The sequence below is a fragment of the Drosophila takahashii genome, chromosome X (assembly GCF_030179915.1).
Source record: "Drosophila takahashii strain IR98-3 E-12201 chromosome X, DtakHiC1v2, whole genome shotgun sequence".
Lineage (NCBI taxonomy): Eukaryota > Metazoa > Arthropoda > Insecta > Diptera > Drosophilidae > Drosophila > Drosophila takahashii.
Window position 1 is genome coordinate 9,691,644 of NC_091683.1, and position 19,923 is coordinate 9,711,566.

At 39.3% G+C, this 19,923-nt stretch overlaps 2 protein-coding genes across 3 annotated transcripts; one reads left to right on the forward strand and one right to left on the reverse strand.

The window, feature by feature from the left end:
- Window positions 1–855: 855 nt before the first annotated feature.
- On the reverse strand, window positions 856–17,441 carry Fim (plastin-2 Fim). 2 transcript variants are annotated; one of them, XM_017151616.3, is made up of 5 exons: window positions 16,879–17,441; window positions 3,149–4,262; window positions 2,484–2,762; window positions 2,162–2,415; window positions 856–2,104 (listed from the first exon to the last, which is right to left on the reverse strand). In XM_017151616.3, the coding sequence occupies exons 1-5, from the start codon at window positions 16,951–16,953 to the stop codon at window positions 1,898–1,900; spliced, it is 1,929 nt and encodes a 642-aa protein (XP_017007105.1). In that variant the 5' UTR covers window positions 16,954–17,441; the 3' UTR covers window positions 856–1,897. The 2 variants fall into 2 exon arrangements, with proteins under 2 accessions (XP_017007105.1, XP_017007097.1); XM_017151608.3 differs by lacking the exon at window positions 16,879–17,441 and adding an exon at window positions 6,679–7,068.
- Window positions 17,442–17,764: 323 nt separating this feature from the next.
- Window positions 17,765–19,443, forward strand: Dus2 (Dihydrouridine synthase 2). Its single transcript, XM_017151784.3, has 2 exons — window positions 17,765–18,071; window positions 18,132–19,443. The coding sequence occupies exons 1-2, from the start codon at window positions 17,849–17,851 to the stop codon at window positions 19,337–19,339; spliced, it is 1,431 nt and encodes a 476-aa protein (XP_017007273.2). The 5' UTR covers window positions 17,765–17,848; the 3' UTR covers window positions 19,340–19,443.
- The last annotated feature ends 480 nt before the right edge of the window (window positions 19,444–19,923 follow it).

A 19,923-nucleotide genomic window follows, 5' to 3' on the forward strand; every position in this document is an offset into this window, starting at 1 on the left:
AAGTTGGTTTATTTCAAATGATTTAGTGACAGACCACTGATTCGTTTCTAATTTAAGTTTGAAATTGTTTTCACCTTTTTGTATAAGCAGTTAAAATATTCAAATATTTTTAAGCTGTTTTAAAATAATTTTTTTATTTTTACCAACTTATTGCAATCACTGACCATTCGACTCCGAGATTGGGATTCCCCATTATTGACTTTAGTGGCTTCCTTTCTAGGTTTATAGCGTTATCATCGCTGGTCAAATGTAAGGCGATTTGATTTGAGTGCCCTTCCCCTCGATTTCTTTTTGCCACGTGAGAAGGTCTTATCTGATTAACCGTCCGATTAGATGGAGGGTCCGAAATACGAAAAGCGTCCATTATAGAGCACCTTATCGACATGGTTTTTATATACACATAGCCGTAAAGAACTTCAGCTTTCGATTGTTTCCAAGGAAAGTGGATGACATGAGAGCACATAAACACATAAAATATAAAGTTTGTGCGACGGGCTGAATCATCGATGGGAGGCGTTTATTATGATCCCTGATTTGATGAAACCCACTAATGATTCAACTCTATATGACCGGTCAAGGCTTCGGGGAAAAACCGTGACACGAATGCATTTTAAATATTGTGTGAATTAGGGTTAAAAACAAGCTTAGAGAACGATAAGACTTTTATGCTAAGTAATGTCAACAATATTATAACAAAAAATATATATTTTTGTGGGTAATCAGGAAAAACGCCAAGTGACTAAGTTTAGTTTAAAAAAAAAGTGAGCAAGGGATCCTGACAAATGATAAAATGGTATAATAGCATATCAAACCTTTTCCTTATATCCATATACAACTCAAGTAAAAGACTATCCATTTTAGTATTTTTTTTTTAAGATTTACTTTATTGTTTTACTTGTATTATGCATATAGTATTACTTCATCTTTTTCTTATTTCGTTTTTTCCTTGGATTTGTATGTCGCCTCATTGCACTAAAAAATGTTTGTTGCCCTCTCTTTCTACGCCATGTTGGCGCTGCCTATTGCCACCTCGCTCTAACGCACTTAAACGCAAAATTATACAAATATGTAAAAAGAAATAGAACAAACACACGCGTTGGAAAAAAACATAAACAAAAGCGGCTTACAATTATTTGCAAAAAAATATATATTAAATACAAGATACAAAATTATTTACTCTGCTTTCTCACGATCTATTTTGTTTCTGGATCTCCGATTCCCCGATCTTCATTCTTTATCGTTATCTCCCCTTTCAGCTCCAGGCAATGTATTTATGCAAAAATATATCGATTTATGTAAATATATATGTTATGTATATAGGCGCATATCGTAATCGTATATAAATATATATGTATATATATTACAAAGTTAATTGTTTTCATTGTTTTCGTCGCAATATTAATATTCTCTTAATAATTCTCTCTTAATCTTGCACGCTAAACGGCCGCTTGTTTTTTGTTTCTTTCATTTCTTTCCCTTCTCTTGTTTCCTAATTTCATTTTTAAGGATTTAAAGCGGAAGAAGCCAAACCTCTATTTATAAAATAAGGTTACAGTTGTATAATTAAACAATTGTTAAACAAAACTAATAAAGAAACCCCTCGACGGGCTCGGAAAACAGATGCGCGACACTCTAAAATCCGTTTGCTTAATTACAATTGGGGGGGAACTCATATACTCGTACTCAAGTATATAATTGTATAAATATATAATAAAAAAAAATTACAAAAAGTAATCGAAATAAAAAAAAACACACACACAGAAAATGTATTGGTATTGGCGCAGGAAGGAACGCAATCGAATAGTTGTTAGTTTTTAGCGAAAGGGATTTCCTGTTTTCCCCCTTTTTCAAAATTCCATCCTTTTGTTTATATATAATTGAGTTGTGGCCATTTCGCCTAATTGCTGTTGTTGCTGGCGGAGCTGTTGTGGTTGTTCTGGTCCACGCTGTCCATATTGGGCACGTAGTCGAGGGCCATCATGCAGGCGAAGACGGTCATCACCATCTTGGGCTTCACCTCGGTGATGTCCTCGGGCAGGGCGTAGACGCGGGCGCCGATCTTGCGGGCCATGGAGATGGCATACTTGGCATTGGCCAGGTTATCCTGCGGAATATCGTATATTATTATTAACCATTCAATCTAATACAATTGAAAACCCACCTCCTGCGTGCCGCTGGTGCGCACCAGCTCGTAGTTAATGCTGCCCTCCTTGATGGCATCGATCAGATCGATCACGATCTTGCCATCGGCTATGGCCGGGTCATTGAAGTTGCGCAGCTGCGACGTTTTGCCAGCGTCCGTCAGCCGGTTGTTCACCCACTGGACGATCTCCTTCTCGATGATCGGGTTGCCGGTGTTGGCCAGGCGGGAGAGAATGGACAGGGTGTAGGCGCGCATTAGCTGCCAGATGAGAGCTGTTCAAGTAAATAGTATGCTTATTAATATGCTTATTTATTACAATTATTTATTAATTAATTCCTACCCAACGTCAGCGTGGCATTGCCATCGTTAAGATCCTGGCCAGCGATTCCGACCAGCGAGAACTTCAGCTGCTTGCCCAGATCAACCGCGTAGTTGCAGTTCTCCAGCTTCTCCATGAACTTGCGCAGCGGACTGAAGCGCTTGTGCACCCGGCTCCAGTTGACGATGCCCGGCTTGATGACGTCGAAGAGCTGGAAGATGACCAGTCCGTCGGCCAGATCGGAGTACAGCCAGTTGACATGCGGCGCCACGCCCATCGAGTTCATCCAGTTGCGGTAGGCTGGAAATAAATCATATTTAATATTATATATTCATAAGAAAATATTAACAGAATTATTATGAACCAAATCTTTATAAAAGGCTGCACTTCCTAATTATATTTATTTACTTAATATACAAGTTATCATAATCTATGTTTTTGTTAGAAAATATTAATAGAATTATTATGAACAAAATCTTTATAAAGAGTTCTTAAAGTTTCTCAGATTTTACAGCCTGCACTTCCTGCAAATCAGAGCTTACTGATAAAAAAATATCTTTATAATTATAGGAAATGCTTCATTTGGCTTACAAATGCTTGCTGATATCTGCATTTATTTTTAAAAATAAACTCTACTGCCTGGCTTTTCCTGAACTATACTTTTTATTATAAAAATAACTACTCACTCTTCTCCTCGCGCGTCTCCTCAATGGACTCGAGTCCCTCGATCTGCTCGGGCTTGTCCAATCCCGGATGGTTGTTGAACAGATTGGCCACGAAGGCCAGATTGAGTTTGTAGACCCCGTTGACGACATCCTGCGGCGTGAGGAAGCTGCGGCAGTTCAGCTTGGCGGCCTGCTGCAACATGATCTCCGCACGCGACTGCAAATCCGATTCCCGCAATGCATCCAGATTGACGTCCGCATCGTTGCCGGCAATCTGCTTCAGCAGATGCGAATAGATCTCCGAGTCGACGATGTCCGACTGGAAGTTGGTGCACCGCCTCGAGATGCCCGCCCGCTCCAGATGATGGTTGACCCAACGCAGGAGGATGGCCTCCGGCGACATTTTCATCAGATCCTCGAGCCGCTCGTTGTCGAAGAGCAGGCCCGCGAGTCCGGGACAGCTGTCCAGGGTGATGTGGCTGAACAGGCCGATGCGGATGATCTGCCAGAGGAGGCCCAGCACCAGATGCGGCTTGCCCTTGGCCAGATCGTGGGCATCGATGTTCACAATGTTGCAGCCAATCGCCTGCGAGGAAACGAGGGCCAAGGTCAGATTCTCGAACTCCCTGTAGACGGTGAGGTTCTTCTTGTTGATCGCCCGCTCGTCGATGGTGTCCGGGCAGGAGTGATTGATGATCTTGCACAGCAGAATGCCATCCTTGATGCTCAGATACAGCCGCTTGCCCTCGCTGTCGATGGGCAGCAGGTGCTGCAGGTCCTTGTCGTGGCCCAGATTCGAGTTGATCCAGTCGGAGAAGGCCAGCTGCTCCTCGAGCCGCACCGAATGGGTGGTGCCCTCGGACGAGATGCTCGACATGCCGCCCAGGGTCTCCAGGTTCTCCTTCTTCGAGACGACCGTCTTGAAGGTGCTGGCCACATCCTTGCTCTTGAGATCGAGGCACAGAGCCTCGAACTCCTCCAGATTGAGCTTGCCCTGGAAGGCGGTCTGTTTGCCCTTGCCCTTGTACTCATCAATCATCTCGCGCACCTGGTAGCCGGCCAGCTTGAAGCCCACCTGGTTGAGCGCATCCTTCAGCTCGTGCAGGTCGATGAAGCCATCCTTGTTGGCGTCCAACTGGAAGGGGAAGAGGGATTTAGATTAGTATGCTTGCTAAATAAATTTAAGAAATAATGACTATGGCGATAAGTATAATCTTAGGCATTACAAATTGCCAAACAAAAAATAAAAATAAAAACAAATGATAAGTACTGCTTATTCACTCAAGTTTCGGTTAAGTTTTGGTTAACTTCTGACCTTTAAATAGCTTCTCTTATTCATATTGTAGCTTCCTGGCCTTCATTACAAATTGCCAAAAAAAATAAAAATAAAAACAAATGATAAGTAGTGCTTATTCACTCAAGTTTCGGTTAAGTTTCGGTTAACTTTTGACCTTTAAATAGCTTCTCTTATTCATTTTGTAGCTTCCTGGCCTTCTCGGAACTCGAGTGAGAAAGAGGAGAGATCTATGAGTAATCCTCGGTCATGAGTGAGTTGTCCGATCGATCTGTGAGTCATCAATCAAATCCGATGGCCAAACACAAAACATTCCCGGGGCCCCACCTGTTTTATCTGCGGAATTCGGTATGCAAAATTGTATTCCCCATCTCCCGCAGAACCACCAACCTTATCTACAGTCTGTTTGCCGGTCTTATCGAATTTATTTTCCACTTTTCAGCTTTCAGTTTTAAGTTTCCCAGTTCGAGAGGGGGGTACTATCTTTCACCTGACTGACATATCGCTGATTATCGAAAATTGCTCGTTTCAAATTATACAGTTCAAAAGCGTGAGTGGGCGCCGCAAGAAATAAGACAAAAAAAAAAGCCCCGTAGTTGAAGAGTCTTTGAAAAAAGACCAAAGAAGTGAAAGCCTAAACAAATTTTTGTAAATCACCCGATGAATCAGTTTGAAAATATATACTCAAGACTTAATTAAATTCCTCATTCGATTATTTCTTAGCGAAATTTAATGACTAACCGTTTTAAATACAATTTTTAATCCAAATTTTATCTATTTTGGTACTTCACAAATCTAAGGAATCATATATCAAACCAACATAATCAAACCGCTGAGGCCAGTCAATACATATAGTCATGATTATTTAGGTTTCACAAGAAGCTTTTAATTTATTAGTCATATTTAAAGGTTGAACGCGATTATTGGTCAATATGCTGGAAATACCTTAGATAAGGACGAGCTTTGGCAAGCTTTGAAGATTTTAATTTCATTATTTTATAAAAATAACATAGGATTTTGGTTGGGGTTATTATGCTCCATATGATATGATCATTTTTTTTTAGCACTTTCTTTCTATCTTATTAAACTTATAAACAACTAACCTTACTCAATAATATTATGGTTAAATTATTTAAGATCATAAGAAATGTATCCTATATATACGAATATATAAAACCCTGATCTATACTTTAAGATTAACTAGGACCCAACCCATACTATTCAAAGTTAGCTATCGTGAAACCTCCTAACTGTTGCGAATTTCCTGGAAACAATCCGAAATCCGAAATTAAGGAAAAACCGAATATTTAGCCAGGCGGTATTATTAGAAGTACGCACTTTTGTGCCATTTCCCGTGTGCGAAATACGGAAAATGGACGGCAAAAAAGGAAAAGGGGCCAGGTGGATCGACTGATATACTGGACTGTGGAATTTATGGCTCTGTGGTTGGTAACTCGCTTTGGTAGTGGTGCGTTGATTGCTCCGCTTTTGCTGTTTGCCGATAAGATAAATTTCTGTGCGCCAAAAAGCGAACATAAAATCGAAAACAGCACTCGATTACGTATATGGTAATGATATGATGGGCGGTCGTCGAGTTCTCGAGGGGGTGGGAAAACCGTAAAGCCATCGAGGGTGTTTGTCCTTGGCCAAAAGAGGGAATTTATCGAATGGGCGCTGATAAGGGGGTGGGAGGGAAATACCTTTGGCCAACAAACATTCATATGACTGACATCGAACGGAAGTGATTTTGATTTTTGCTATATTATTATTTTTTTTTTTTGGTTGGGGGAAGGGGCTACAATGGGTCAGTTTGGGGCGCGTGCTCTTTATCGGAGGTGTTCACTGTAAAGGCCCCGCTTATGGGTATTGGTATGCGTGTCACCTGTCGGTGTTATCGATTAAAAAGCCATAAAGTGCCCCGAGAAAAAAAATGATAGGGCAGGAACACAGACACACCAAATTGAGAGGGAGTGATTACGTGGGTTGTGAGTAATAAAAAAAAATTTATATTTTTCGCCTCTTTATTTCAATTTGAGTGTCAAAATGTAAAAGTTTTTCCGTTTGGAATTATTCTTGTAATAATAAAAAGCTTTTTTTCTAATTTATTCAATATTTAACAGAAGAATAAAGTAGAGTAGTAGTTAATCCAATTAAAAACTGTCTGAAATAAAATCTTCTTAAATTTTTCTTCATCTACAAAATCTGACTGTTTGTTTTATCGGTTATCCACTGTAGCCGCCTCAGTGGCGCCACCTACGTTGGGAATCAGCTCCTCGAGATTCTGCTTGAACTCCTCGGTCGTTTGGTGCTGCTCCACGTTGATAATATCGGCCATTATTCCAATGTATATTTGCACGCGGAATTAATTTTATTATTTACTGAATTCCTTCTTGTTTTCGTTGCGAAAATAAACAAACAACAAAAAATTAATTGATTTGCACACAGATAGTACACGCACACGCACACACACAAACAGCACGGGAGGAAGAAAGAGAGGAGAAAGTAAATTGATCGAGAGAGAGCGGCGCGAGAGAGCGGAGGAGAGAGCCAAGGATGCGAGCTTTTACTTTTTTTTAAATTTATTTTAAAACAACTCCTTTCTTTATTTCTTTTTGCTGATTCGCTTTCCACGAGCTAAAGTTGAGTACTAATTGAGTATTTCAGTGGAACGGACTATTTATGCCTTTTCTTTTATCACAAAAAAAAAAAAAAACAGAGGCAAAAAAGCACTTCAATCGAACGGTTTTCCTTATCAGTCAGAGAGAGGGGAGAGAGAAAACAACGAGAGAGGGAGAAAAACACCTTTTAAAAAACGCGTCATCCTGAATCACAAAAAAAACCGAGTTCATAAGGAGTTACTCATTCAGTAAAACTGCATAAAAATATAGGAAATCTACAGAAAACAGCAACCGAACCATTAATAAAAACCAATTTTTGGCTGATTCTCTCCTGCAATTGATAAGGTCCACTCTTTGCTTCATTGCTTCCACTGATAAATCAATTGGATAACTCTCATTTTCCGCTCTCTCTAAAACAGGGTTTCCAAGTCGCCAAAAAATGCAGGGCTATGGTAGGACCTTCTAAGGATTCTAATGATTTATTTTTTTAAAAAAATCATATCATTAATCGCTAATATAATATTCTAGTAGATTCTATAAAGATACTACATATCCTAAACGATACTTATTTACTGCTAAAAAAAAACATGTAAGTCCGCAAAATGAAGACTGACAACTATGAGTCATCTCTTACAGGCAATACACAAATAGTATGCTCCGCTGGAATAAATTAATGTAATCACCGATAGTTAAAAATTTCAATTGAGTCATCTTCGAATGTCCGGTTTCTCCAGTGACGTGGCAACCCTTTTCGCAACATTCTAAAGAGTCAAAAATCGCTTTCGACAAATTGCTTACGCATCGAAAAGTTTTTGGTTAAATGCAATACCACTTGACGGGTAAACTTATAGAGAGGTAATGGCAAAATGAGCACAAAAAACACCTGGGAGAGGGACACGGTATTTAAACGTAATTGGTTTTTTAATAGCCATTATATCAGCGAGTGAATTATGTGGCAATTGTCATTTCGGTTAGGTTATAACTTGTAGAACATAAATCTAATTCCACCAAGATAATGATAGTTTGAAGCGCGATAAGACGAGGAAGTGCGACAATAAAAGTTTAGAACTTCTCTTTACACATAAAATTGAATCAGAGGGTTATTGGATCAACTTTTTGGGGATATTTCTAGAAAAGTCAAGTTGTCTATGGGGTCGGTAGTGGTATTATCGATCAAAGTAACTACTTGCGATGACTAATCACTGGACATACAAAGACTTTTGTTGTCTGTTTGTAAGTGGTGCCACACCTCGATCGACCGATATATCGAACTAAATAGAATAAGCCCAGCTGAACAAACCGCATCTTTTGTTAGTATTTCCCGCGATGATAAAACAGTTGTCATTACATAATACCCATCCATCTATGAGCCTGAGTAAGTGCAGCTGGGTTTAGTAATATTATCTGAGCACCGATCATATTGCATACAATCTGTTCTGTTCGGAAATCTTATGCTTAATAAGATCTCTCTTTAGTTCTATATTCCAATATTGTTTATTCAAGAGATAAATTAAATAATATTTTTTTAGTTGTGATTAAATTTATCAGTCATTAACCTTGTTAATCAATGATATTCTCCCCTCGATAAATAACACATATTGCCAGTTCAGTTGTTTTGATTTAATAAATATTTACCTCAATTCATGAGATGAGTTTATTTTACTCAAATACAATTAGCACATTTTCTGTTTATATAACCAACAGATTTTCTTAGAATATTTAAATTATTTAAAAGACACTTGGAAGTTGAAAGAATGTTATTTGCTGGCTGCTAAAAAATTAAAGACCAGAACCGCACACGCCTGACCCCAAGCAACTTTCTTCTACGGGTTCACTTTTGGTGTCACCGATGTTTGCCAACCCTTCACCTGCCTCTTTTCTGTACACTCGAAGAAAAGTATCTTAATATTCAATTTTATTTATAATTTTAGAATTTATTAAGGAAATTATTTTAACCTTTTGTAGGTAAATAATAAAAATTATATAAACCACTAAAAAACTAACAGAAAATATTGAACATTTTCCAATTCGTCGGTTAGTTTTTTGTCCGTGTGTAGGTTCTTTTTTTTTCTTTTTTTCGAACCCAGAAGAGAACTTAGGCGGCAATCATAATTATGACAAACAACGCGCGAAATTTTTGTTAATGAACGTTTTTCCTTTTATTCTTTTTTTTTTTTTTTGTTTATTTTTTCGTTCTGTTATTTTTTTTCCATCGTCAATGTTTGCGCCGCTATTCGGGGCTTAGTCACTGTCATTTAAAGGCAATTTACAGCAAATGAAGTTCATTAGCAGCAGCGAAAAAATTCGAAAGAGGAAGAGAGGGAAAAAATGCTAAGCGGCGTTTATAGTTTTTAAAGTTTTGTTTGCCCCGGCTTTTAGGGGGAAAATGTTTGAGTGACGTAATTGCAAGTGTCACCTGGCGGAGAAAAAAACACTAAGAGTATTTGTGTCACTTTTTTTCGCTTTCGTTGAACCGGTTTTCGGTTTTCGAGTCCAAAAACTGTCTTATGTCAATTCGTATGCTTGTCACGACAAGTGGATTTACCCTAGCTTTTGCATATCAAGTAATGCCGTGCGATAGTGCAACTATATGTCCCCTTCCCAACCCATTCCACCCACTTTTTCAGTGTGTCGCGACCTCGACAACAAAGGCAGCATTACATCAACATCAATAGTAAACCAAAAAAAAAAAAAAAAAAAAAAAAATAGTTAAAAGGCAACAATACCAACGCCCGCTGATTGAACGTGAGTCAACAGCATTCGAAACATGTTAATCAGCATTGTTTGATAGATACTCGTACTCGTACCGCTTTATGCATATGAGAGACCCCACAACAAGTACTCAAAGTGCTCGTCGGAGGTCAAAATAAGAAATAGCTGTTCAAATACAGGCAAAGGAAATCAATTGAACAAAAATTAATAATGCGCCCATGCCGATGATGATATGCTAGATAGTTGTTTACCGTTGCACGGCCGTAAAAAAAAAGACAACCATTGGATACTATATGAGCGTACACCTTACAAATGTATGAAAATGCCGCTGAAAAACATTTATTTCAATTTTTCGCATTTTATTTAATTCCATGAAAATTGAGAAAATCTTCTTTCATAACATTTTAACATTAGAAATAGTAAATTTGACATGAATTAATGTCATTTTGTGATTTTACTGTTGCCATACTTATTTTTTAAGACTTCTCATTTATCTGTGCTTTAACATAGACTAAACTAACAAATGTTTTATAGTAAAAGATACATAAATACTTTTCCATAAAATCAAAGCTTTCTAAAAACTTAGAAAATAGGTTATTCGTCTAAACTTAGATAAAATTCGATTGCTATTTAAAATTTAAAAAAATTTCGGATTAAAATTTATTATTTTAAAATATCAGTAACTGACTACAATCCAATAAACTATTCTATTCTAAACTATGAACTTTAGAGAAGCATAATAGGAGCTGATTTTTCAGAAACTTCCGTTCCAAAAGAACATAGAAATCTCATGTTCTTCCCTAGACAAAAAAGACTTTTACAACTTTTGTCGCCTGTCGTGTCAATCGGTGTCAGTGCGTTACTTTTCGTTTCTCCTGACGTTGTTGTGGTTTTTTTTTGTTTCTGTAGTTGCTGCTGTTTTTCTGGTTGTTTGCCGGTCGTTGTTCGCATTCAACTTGGGCTTCGTTGTCGTTGTCGCTTTATTTATTTATTTTTCCTTTTTGTTTTCGACGTTGTCGCAGTCAATTGAAATTTGTAACACGTAAAGCAAATTTTGAGTTTTCGCTTGTCTGCGATTACTCGCAACTTTGAGTGTAATAAATATTTATGTAGAAATTTGCAGTGCGACCAGCCAGCACACGCAAAAAAAAAAAAAGAAAAAAACTTAAGTAAATTGTATAATCAGCAGTGACACATATCCGCCAAACTAGACAGAGGGACTCGCAAAGTAGTGGGCGTGGATCCAAAGACAATTGCTGGTAAAATAATAGTAATACCGGTTGAGTTATTAGAGGTTTTATTAGACTACTGGGAATGGGAATAAACAGCTTAACTATGACAACAAATAGTCAGTAAATTCGTTTGGCAATTAAAATGGTTTATAAGCTTCTAATGTGATCTGGAATAATAAATAACAATTGCTTCTATCAATTTAGGGCTCCTTTGACGAATAATAAATATACCAATTAAATTTGAAATCAGATAACGTTTTATTATATAATTTGGTTCCATATAAATAAACTTTTGTCTGTTTTCAAGTTTTTTTTAATTATTTCCCAGTTTTAAAAATGGAAAAAGCATAGATTATTTTCGAAATATTTTGAAATTCAGTATTATAATGTAACTATTTTTTTGAACTTAACTATAAGTAGAAATGTCGGATAGGACAGGGCGGCGATTCCCGCCTGGTTTGAACTAAAATGTATTTGGTGTTCTGTTTCTTCTTCTTCTTGCCCCAAAGCCCCTCCTTGTCGACTGATTACACTTTCGCGAGTGATATATAATATGGGAATTAGTCAGGGCCCAGGATAAATTACCAAGGCTGAGTCATAAAGGCCACTTGCTAATTAGGCAAGCGAACACCCCCTTAATGGATTGAAACAGACGCCGCAACATATCGTATGAAAATGTCATTGATAATTTTGTGCGGGTTTCGTATTACAGTATTATTATCATTTAAAAGTTTTCTTTGGGTTTTTTATTCGTAAGGATTTAAAAGGTCAGCGAAATATCATATAATTTCGAGGTCCTACTACATGAAAAAACTAATTTTTTATTATTTAATTTGACTACAATTATTCTCCAATTATTTAATTTTTACCAATAAAACTACTCAATATATTTATTTCGAATTTAACCTATAAAACTATATAGATTTTTCTTCAGTGCTCTGCTAATTGAATTGCATCCACATATTGTGGCCATTTAATTGTGCTGCTAAAGGAGCGTTTAGTTCGGCTAATGAACTAGTTCCCCGCTCGGCTGTGGGTGTTAATTGTATTGGCCGCGCCTCAATGATTTCCCATAACAAAGCAATGTTTCGCCAAGTGTATAGAGCACGCGACCACAAGCGATCTGTGAAAGTCAACGCTGCACTTCATTATGACAAATTTACAGTTAATCAACGACACAAAAAGCATTGTGGAAAATATGTATGGGGAAAACGCAGAAAGGGGGGGAAAATGTAGAAAAAGGGGAGGGACGTTACACTCCGGTAAATATTGGAAATGAGCCACTAAATCATCCGTGTCTCTGTGTGTTTACCATACCCATATCCATATCCCCCATCTTTTTTTTTTTTTTTTTTTTTTTGTTGTGCCAAGGCAAAACAAAAAAAGCCAAAAAAAAAAAAAAAAAAAAAAAAACTGATAAAAAGAAATGACAAACAATCCAACGCTGCCCCCAAAAGGTAACTGGCCAGAGTTCAACAAACCCGACACGCAAAAAAATCCGAAAACAACCAGGGAAGGCGCCCAAAAATGGTACCCGGGATTTGAATACCCTAAAGGAGAAAATACCAATCAAATGTATCATCTATCGTATGTAGATCTCTGATATTATTATTCATGGACATAAGAAGTTCTTTAAATAAATCAAAAATCGGTAATCTATTATTACGTTTTCCTGTATGCATTTTCAAAAGTAAACAAATAAATGCTAAAGATTGTAAAAGTTATTTTGGGGTTTCTTATCTGTGTTTGTATATTTTACAGAGGTTATAAAATGCACTAATAAAATGTGACATGCATAGAAAGATAATGACTTAGCGGAATACAATTTATCAGGATCATTTTGGAATTAAATAAATGTTAAGACAACTTGGAAAATTGAAATACCCTTAGCTAGGGTATAAAAACGAAAGGAAATAAAATGCGTCAGCCTGAGCAAAAGGACAACCAAATAAGCGAGAGAAAAAGTGGTAAAGTGAGGGAGAGGTTGCATTAATGCAGCTGCAACTTATCGCACATAAAATGCAATCAACGCACTGCACTGAACACTTTCACTCTTGATGGCATTGTACAGTGTAGCTATGGGGATTTCCCAACAAAAATACCATCTTAAAACAAGATGAAGTATGTAGTTTGTTTATTTAATAACCATATTCTTTTAACGACATTTTAAATATCTCTCAAATAATTTCCAACACTCGATTTGTTTACTCCCCAATCACGTAACACTTACGTGTTCCTTGGGCCTTGTATATATGATATCATCGCCGTTCGATCACGACCCACTGTGCGGCACGACTTTTGATGGTTGTTGGATTGTTGGGCATTCAAAAATCTTTGGCATGTGCATTAAAATGACAAAGAAATCAAAAAGGAAATAAATAAAGAAAGCGTTTTTAGCGCTAAGTGCCCAAGTAGCCTGCACTCAAAATGCACTTGAAGGCCCGAAGGCCTGAAAACAATGTTGATAAAGGCCAAGCTGCAGCAACATCCCCAAGAATTATATTCGGAAAAGACAACAATAAGTGTTGTTTTTTGTGTGAATGGGAGCACACACAGTAAAAGCAGGAAAAAAGCAGCAGCATCAGCCGAAAGACCTAATAAACGCAGCCAAATGAATTATGTGCCTGCCCATCAACTTTGGAAAACAGCACAGGCAACATGCAATGCAACAAAGACAGCTCACAGCTGCGGCTGAGATATTAGCATCTAAAATATCGTGGAATATAAATGGTTACAAATCAGAGTCCCACGATTCCTAATTTAAATGTGTACCTTGGAAAATAAATTTTAATCCAGGAAATTTCATTATAGTATACATATTTTCCGGTTTATTACTCATTCATATATTAATCGAAATGCTAAAATTTCTACAGTCATTGTTTATCAAGTATGCAAGCCCGATAAACCATAAAAACACATTGCATATCTCCCTCACATCGGGGCACTCAAAATGCGGGACTTTGCGGCAATTAACACTGACACTCCCACGCAGAAACAGAAACAAAAACACCAGAAGAATGAGAAAGAAACACACAGAAACCCGAGAAGAAAACGAAAGATAAACAAAAGCAACGCTTTGTATGTGGGTGTGGCAACTCTGTCTGCTTGACATAAGCAAATGGCAACAATGTGCCACTCGCATGCGATAAGCATTAATCCTGAAAGCAACCCTGAATCGGATAGCTTAAACTTTAACTTTAAGAATTCACGTATAAAAAACGAATAACATTATAGATCAAAATAAAATAATATCTCTAAGCAGAGGGAAATCACTGTATTACTTCAACACTTAATCACCAGCTAGCAATTTCAAACAAGGTTCCCGTGGGATAAACAAGTTTGTTTACTATAATTCCAATATCGTAGTATGCAACCTTCATTGAGAAAATAAAAAGAGTGCGGAATTGTTTATCGTTTTCATATATTTTTTTTTTGTTGTTCATCTCAAGCTGTGGCATTCGGTATTAGTCATCGCAGCAGCCAACAACAATAGTGGAATAACAAAAACAGATTTCAGACTTTAGCTTTCAAGTGTCAATCAGTACAGTGATTGTTTCCCGCCCACACAGCCCCCCATCCATTATGTATGTATGCCGTTTGCCAGTACTTATCCTGATCTCGTTTGGAATCTGCGATTTGCAGATTGTTCCGTTGGCCATGCAGATTCATTGGAGTTCCCCGAGCACAATGGACCCGTATTGTTCGACCGATTTACGACAGGAGCTGCCTTAAGTGGTACACTCGGCAGAAGACTGGTAGTCTTGAGTGGATATAAATACTACAAACCGTTTTAAAATTTAAAATAACAAGAAAACCTAAAAAAATCTGGCATTATTTATTAAAATCAAGAGAATTCCATTTCCGAAACCTATAATTTTTCATAATCTAATATCTAAAAATCAAATACATCCCGGAATCTTTAGGAACCGATTTTTTTATGCCTGCAAAGAAAAATTCCGTTCTTTCCCCTCCGCTGGCAATTGCAATCAAGCAAAGTCTTTTTTTATGTCTTCCAGCATATACGGATTTTTATGGCCTGCACTCGAAGCAATTGCAGCGTGGGCGTTTATTATTTCTCTCTTTTCGGTTCTGGAATTGCCGGGAATTACGAGCTCAGCGAAAAGCCAAATGGCAAATACAGTACAGAGCGGGTTGCAAGAAGTCAGGCGAGCCAGAAATCAGCAAGAAACAATTGTAAACTATTAAGTGTGTGCATAAAATTGAACGAAAATTGCTCGACTCTGGTTGCCCCTTGAACCAAGGTGACGAATTGCATGGTGGGTCGAAGCATTAAATTAGCTAGCAAAAATAGAAAAAAATTGTTTTTATACGTATTTTTTTTAATGGTCTAAAATCTAGAAATTTATAAATAATAATAAGAAAAACCCATGTAAAATATTATAAAAAATTTTAAAATCAAACATTCTTTTTAGTCTGTTTTTACAATTGAAGGGGACGCCCACTCGTAACCCCTTGAGGCCCACTGTGCCGACTTGTCTTGGCTTTGAGAGCAGATATCTGAATCTGAATTGAAGCTGCGGCCGAGCTGAGACGTAGTTTTTCACGCTCTCCCGGTGACGGGGCTTGTATATGTGCCTTGGCCTGTGATTTTTATATTTATTTTTAGTTTAAGCAGAAACTGGTTTTCCACGGTATTCCCCCCACCGCCGCCCCCTTCAAAAAAAAAGGGGTGGCAGCAGAGCGACTTTTACGTGGTGTCATGGTATGGAAATAAATGCACGTTATTCGTTAACGTTATAACGCTGGCCTTGCCCAAATATTATTCTCGCGAAATTCACGAGAAATATTCGGTCTATCTCTTCTGTTTGCATCTTTTTTTTCGCGATTTTTAGTTTGTTTAGTATTAGTCACTATGGGAGGATGGGCAGCGACATTGAACTTGCGCTTTTCGACGCATGCGCTGCTGCTTTTAACGATTTTGTTCTTGGCTTTGCAGTTGCAAAGGGCACCACCCAAAATAAAAAGTTTTTTCTTTGTAAATACTTAAGGGAAATTCTCCAGCTGCGATAAGAAATATTTGCATACTTTATCAAGTGGGTAATAAGCCGAGAAGAGTGTCTACAGTGGAATCTGTGCTTTATGGTGTAAGGTTTATAAACCATTTGATAATTTTGTTGTTTGTAAATAAAGATAATGTGTTTAACGAAAATCTATTAAAATACAGAATGTATTAAATATAATGATCATTTAAGAAATGGTTTTCTTTCAACATTTTCCTAACAAAAAACTTAAAAAATAAATGAAAATTAAAGTAAAAATATTTTTTTACTCTTTCGTGATAACGTCTTTTCACTGTGCGAGCGAGAGATAAGAGATGCGGGAAAGGGAAACTTGTTTGCTCATCTGCTGGCCCCCTCCCACCCACAACCACGCACGCGCCCCCTCTCCCTCGCACACGCACATGCAGCAGCGGGCGCAGCGCATTAACCGTTAGCTGGCGATGCTTTGTCCAGTGGCGGGGGGTCAAGGGGTTATATACTAGATGTTATTCCCTTTAGAATAATTTATCCCGCTTTAATTTTTAGTTTAATAAATTTACAAATTAGAAAAAAAAATTGCATAGTTAGACCCCTCCTAGAATTCAACTTGGGAGCCGCCCCTGTGTTTTCTTCTCTTGAGTCCACTTCATGGGGGGTTGCTTTGCACTGTTGAAGGCCAGAGTCGCTGCCGGCGTCGCAGTCGGCGTCGCAGTCGGCGTCGCTGCTCCCCATTGTCAACGCCGACGCCCACATGCACCGCTTAACGGTTTTCTTCCTGCTCCCCGTGCGTGCGTGTGTGTGTGTGTGAGTCATTCAATTTGAATTTTTATAATTCGCCACCTTTTTCCTATTGATTGAATATCGCTATTTTTCTCGCCACTTTTTGTCATCTTACCTCTGTGAATTTCTCCTTGATCTCGGCCTTTTCATCAATGGACAGCGTTTTTGTGAATTTGTTTAGTGCCGCCATTTCGCTTTTCTTCTTGACTTTCTTAATTATTTATAACTGCCGTCGCTGATTGGTTATTATTTTAAATAAATTATGCGTTTATTATCAATTTCACTTTGTCGCCGTTTTCGCAGTCGGCGTTTTCCGTCTCCTTTCTTATTCTCCTCTTCGTTTTTTTTTTTTTTTGTTTTACCGCGCGCTCCTTTTCCTATATGTATCTGTGTATTTGTGCGTTTTTGAGTACGAATTTTCCTAATTTCCGCTGATTATTTCTTAATTTTGCACCCACACACTTTCGTGATTTCGTTTGTTACTGGCTTTCTTACCAAAAAAAAAATCCCTTGTTTATTTACAACTCCAGCCGCGTTTCACTTGCGTTTCATTGGCGAGCGCAGTTCAGAGCGTCCAAGTTCGAATTCGACCGGCTACTGTGCGTGCGAGGCGATTTTGTTAACAATTTGGCAATTTGGTTAAGCGACGCGACGAAGTGGGTGAACAAAACAACAATGCGCACTAGGGATGTGAAAGTTGTCAGAATCAGTATGCCGATAGTTTTTCCTAGCACCGACCAACGAATATCGTGCTTTGCATGATGGTCGCACCGTGCAGAGGTGGCCCAATCACGTGCAGAGACCGCCCAAGTGAACGGCGTGCGAACAGCTGAAAGATTCGCTCCAGAAATCCATGCAATCCATATAATAAACTCAAAAGAATTCTAAAAACGTTGTTTTATTTTATTATTAATTTTTTATTTTAAGTTTCAAAGATCTCTTGCTATGTAAACAACGTAGATCGTAAACTGCATGATGTCTGAATGGTCGCATCGTGCAGAGGTGGCCCAATCGCGTGCATAGACCCCCCAAAAAAACGGCGTGCGAACAGCTGAAAGATTCGATTCGATTCGCTCCATAAATCCATGCAATCCATGCGACTGCCCATCCAGATCCTCGCGAGGAGTCTCGGCATCAGCATGAAGACGCGCCAGCGGCTGGACTACCGCGACAAGCTCATCCTGGCGCCGATGGTGCGCGTGGGCACGCTGCCGATGCGACTGCTCGCCTTGGAAATGGGCGCGGATATCGTTTACACGGAGGAGTTGGTCGATCTCAAGCTGATCAAGAGCATTCGCAGGCCAAATGGTGAGTAGATGGGTTTATCTATATGTTCCCTAGCTAAGAAATACCTTCTCCCACCTTAAGCCGCCCTGGGAACCGTGGACTTTGTGGATCCCTCCGACGGCACCATAGTTTTTCGCACCTGCGCCCAGGAGACCTCCCGTTTGGTCCTCCAGCTGGGCACCAGTGATCCTAACCGCGCTTTGGCCGTGGGCCAGCTGCTGCAGCGCGACATTGCCGGGCTGGACATCAACATGGGCTGCCCCAAGGAGTTCTCCATCAAGGGCGGCATGGGCGCCGCTCTGCTTTCGGATCCCGCCAAGGCGGCCCTCATCCTGCGCACCCTGTGCTCCGGCCTGGACATTCCGGTCACCTGCAAGATTCGCATCCTGCCGGATGTCGCGCAAACCATTGATTTGGTCCAGCAACTGGCCGCCACGGGCATTGCAGCGATCGGGATTCATGCGAGGACGCGCGACGAGCGACCGCAGCATCCGGCGCATCCCGAAGTTCTGCGCGCCGTTGCCCAGGCGGTGGACATACCGATCATAGCGAATGGCGGCTCCAAGTCCATGCATTGCCACGAGGATTTGCGCAAATTTCAGGCGGATTGCGGAGCAGCCAGCGTGATGGTGGCGCGGGCTGCCCAGATAAATGTGAGCATCTTTCGCAAGGAGGGCCTGCTGCCCATGGATGAGTTGATCGAGAGATACCTCCGCCTGTGCGTCGACTACGACAATGCGCCGCACAACGCCAAGTACTGTGTGCAGAGCATTTTGCGTGAGCTGCAGGAGACGCCGCGCGGCAAGCGCTTTCTGCAGTGCCAGACGCTGCAGCAGATGTGCGAGATTTGGCAGCTGGGCGACTACTGCCGAAGGAGGCAGCGCGAACTCCGCACGCTGGGCAACTCGGGAAGGGCGGAAGTGGAGCCGCCAGAGGCGCAGGCCAAGCGGCAGAAGCTGGAGGAGATTTCTTCAGGAGATGAGTACTCTAACGTCATTTGCCGCAACATGCCCTTTCTGCGCTCCACCTACCCGAGCGACAATCATTTACCGAAAACGCAGCTCTATGTTCATGCCGCGCGGGAGGGCAAATCCCCGCCAGCCTACGAGACGCAGCAGTGCGACAAGCTCTTCCGTTCGATCTGCTCGTTCGACGGGCAGCGCTTCAGCAGCTCCTTCTGGGAGAAGAACAAGAAGCAGGCGGAGCAGGGCGCCGCGTTGGTGGCCCTCCTCCATCTCGGACAGCTGGAGGCGCAGGTTCTGCGCGACAATGGCAGCCTGCTCAACTGATGGATTGTTTATTAATGCTAATGATACCTACTCCCCTTGATTGTTTGCCTTTAATGTGGGTGCTAAATGTATATTTTCTAAATAAAAGAAGCACATAAGGGTTACGAAGGTTGTGTAGTCTAAAAGTAGTCTTTTTTTTAGAAATTTTCAATTAAATAGCCAATTTTCTATGTTTTTCCAAGCTATTTAATAACAGGAAATAAACAAAAATAAACGCTAGTTGTTCTTAATTAATTTTGTTAATTTCTTCCTTAAATTATGCTGATTTTTAGTGAAAGATTCAATAAAATTTTCTTCTATTTTCAATTCTAGTTAGAAAAATGGGTGCTTTTTAAAAATAATAATGTTTATTTTCTTTCCTTGCTTTTAATAAGCATTTTAATGTCATTAAATTTATTTAGAGTGCAACTAATTAATTTTGTTAATTTCTTTTTAAATTATGCTTATTTTTTGTGAAAGATTGAATACAATTTTTTTATATTTTTAATTCAATTTAAAAATAATAACAAAAAAATAATTATTATTTTCTTTCCCTGCTTTTAATAGGCATTTAAATGTTATTTAAGCTAAAATCAGACATAAAT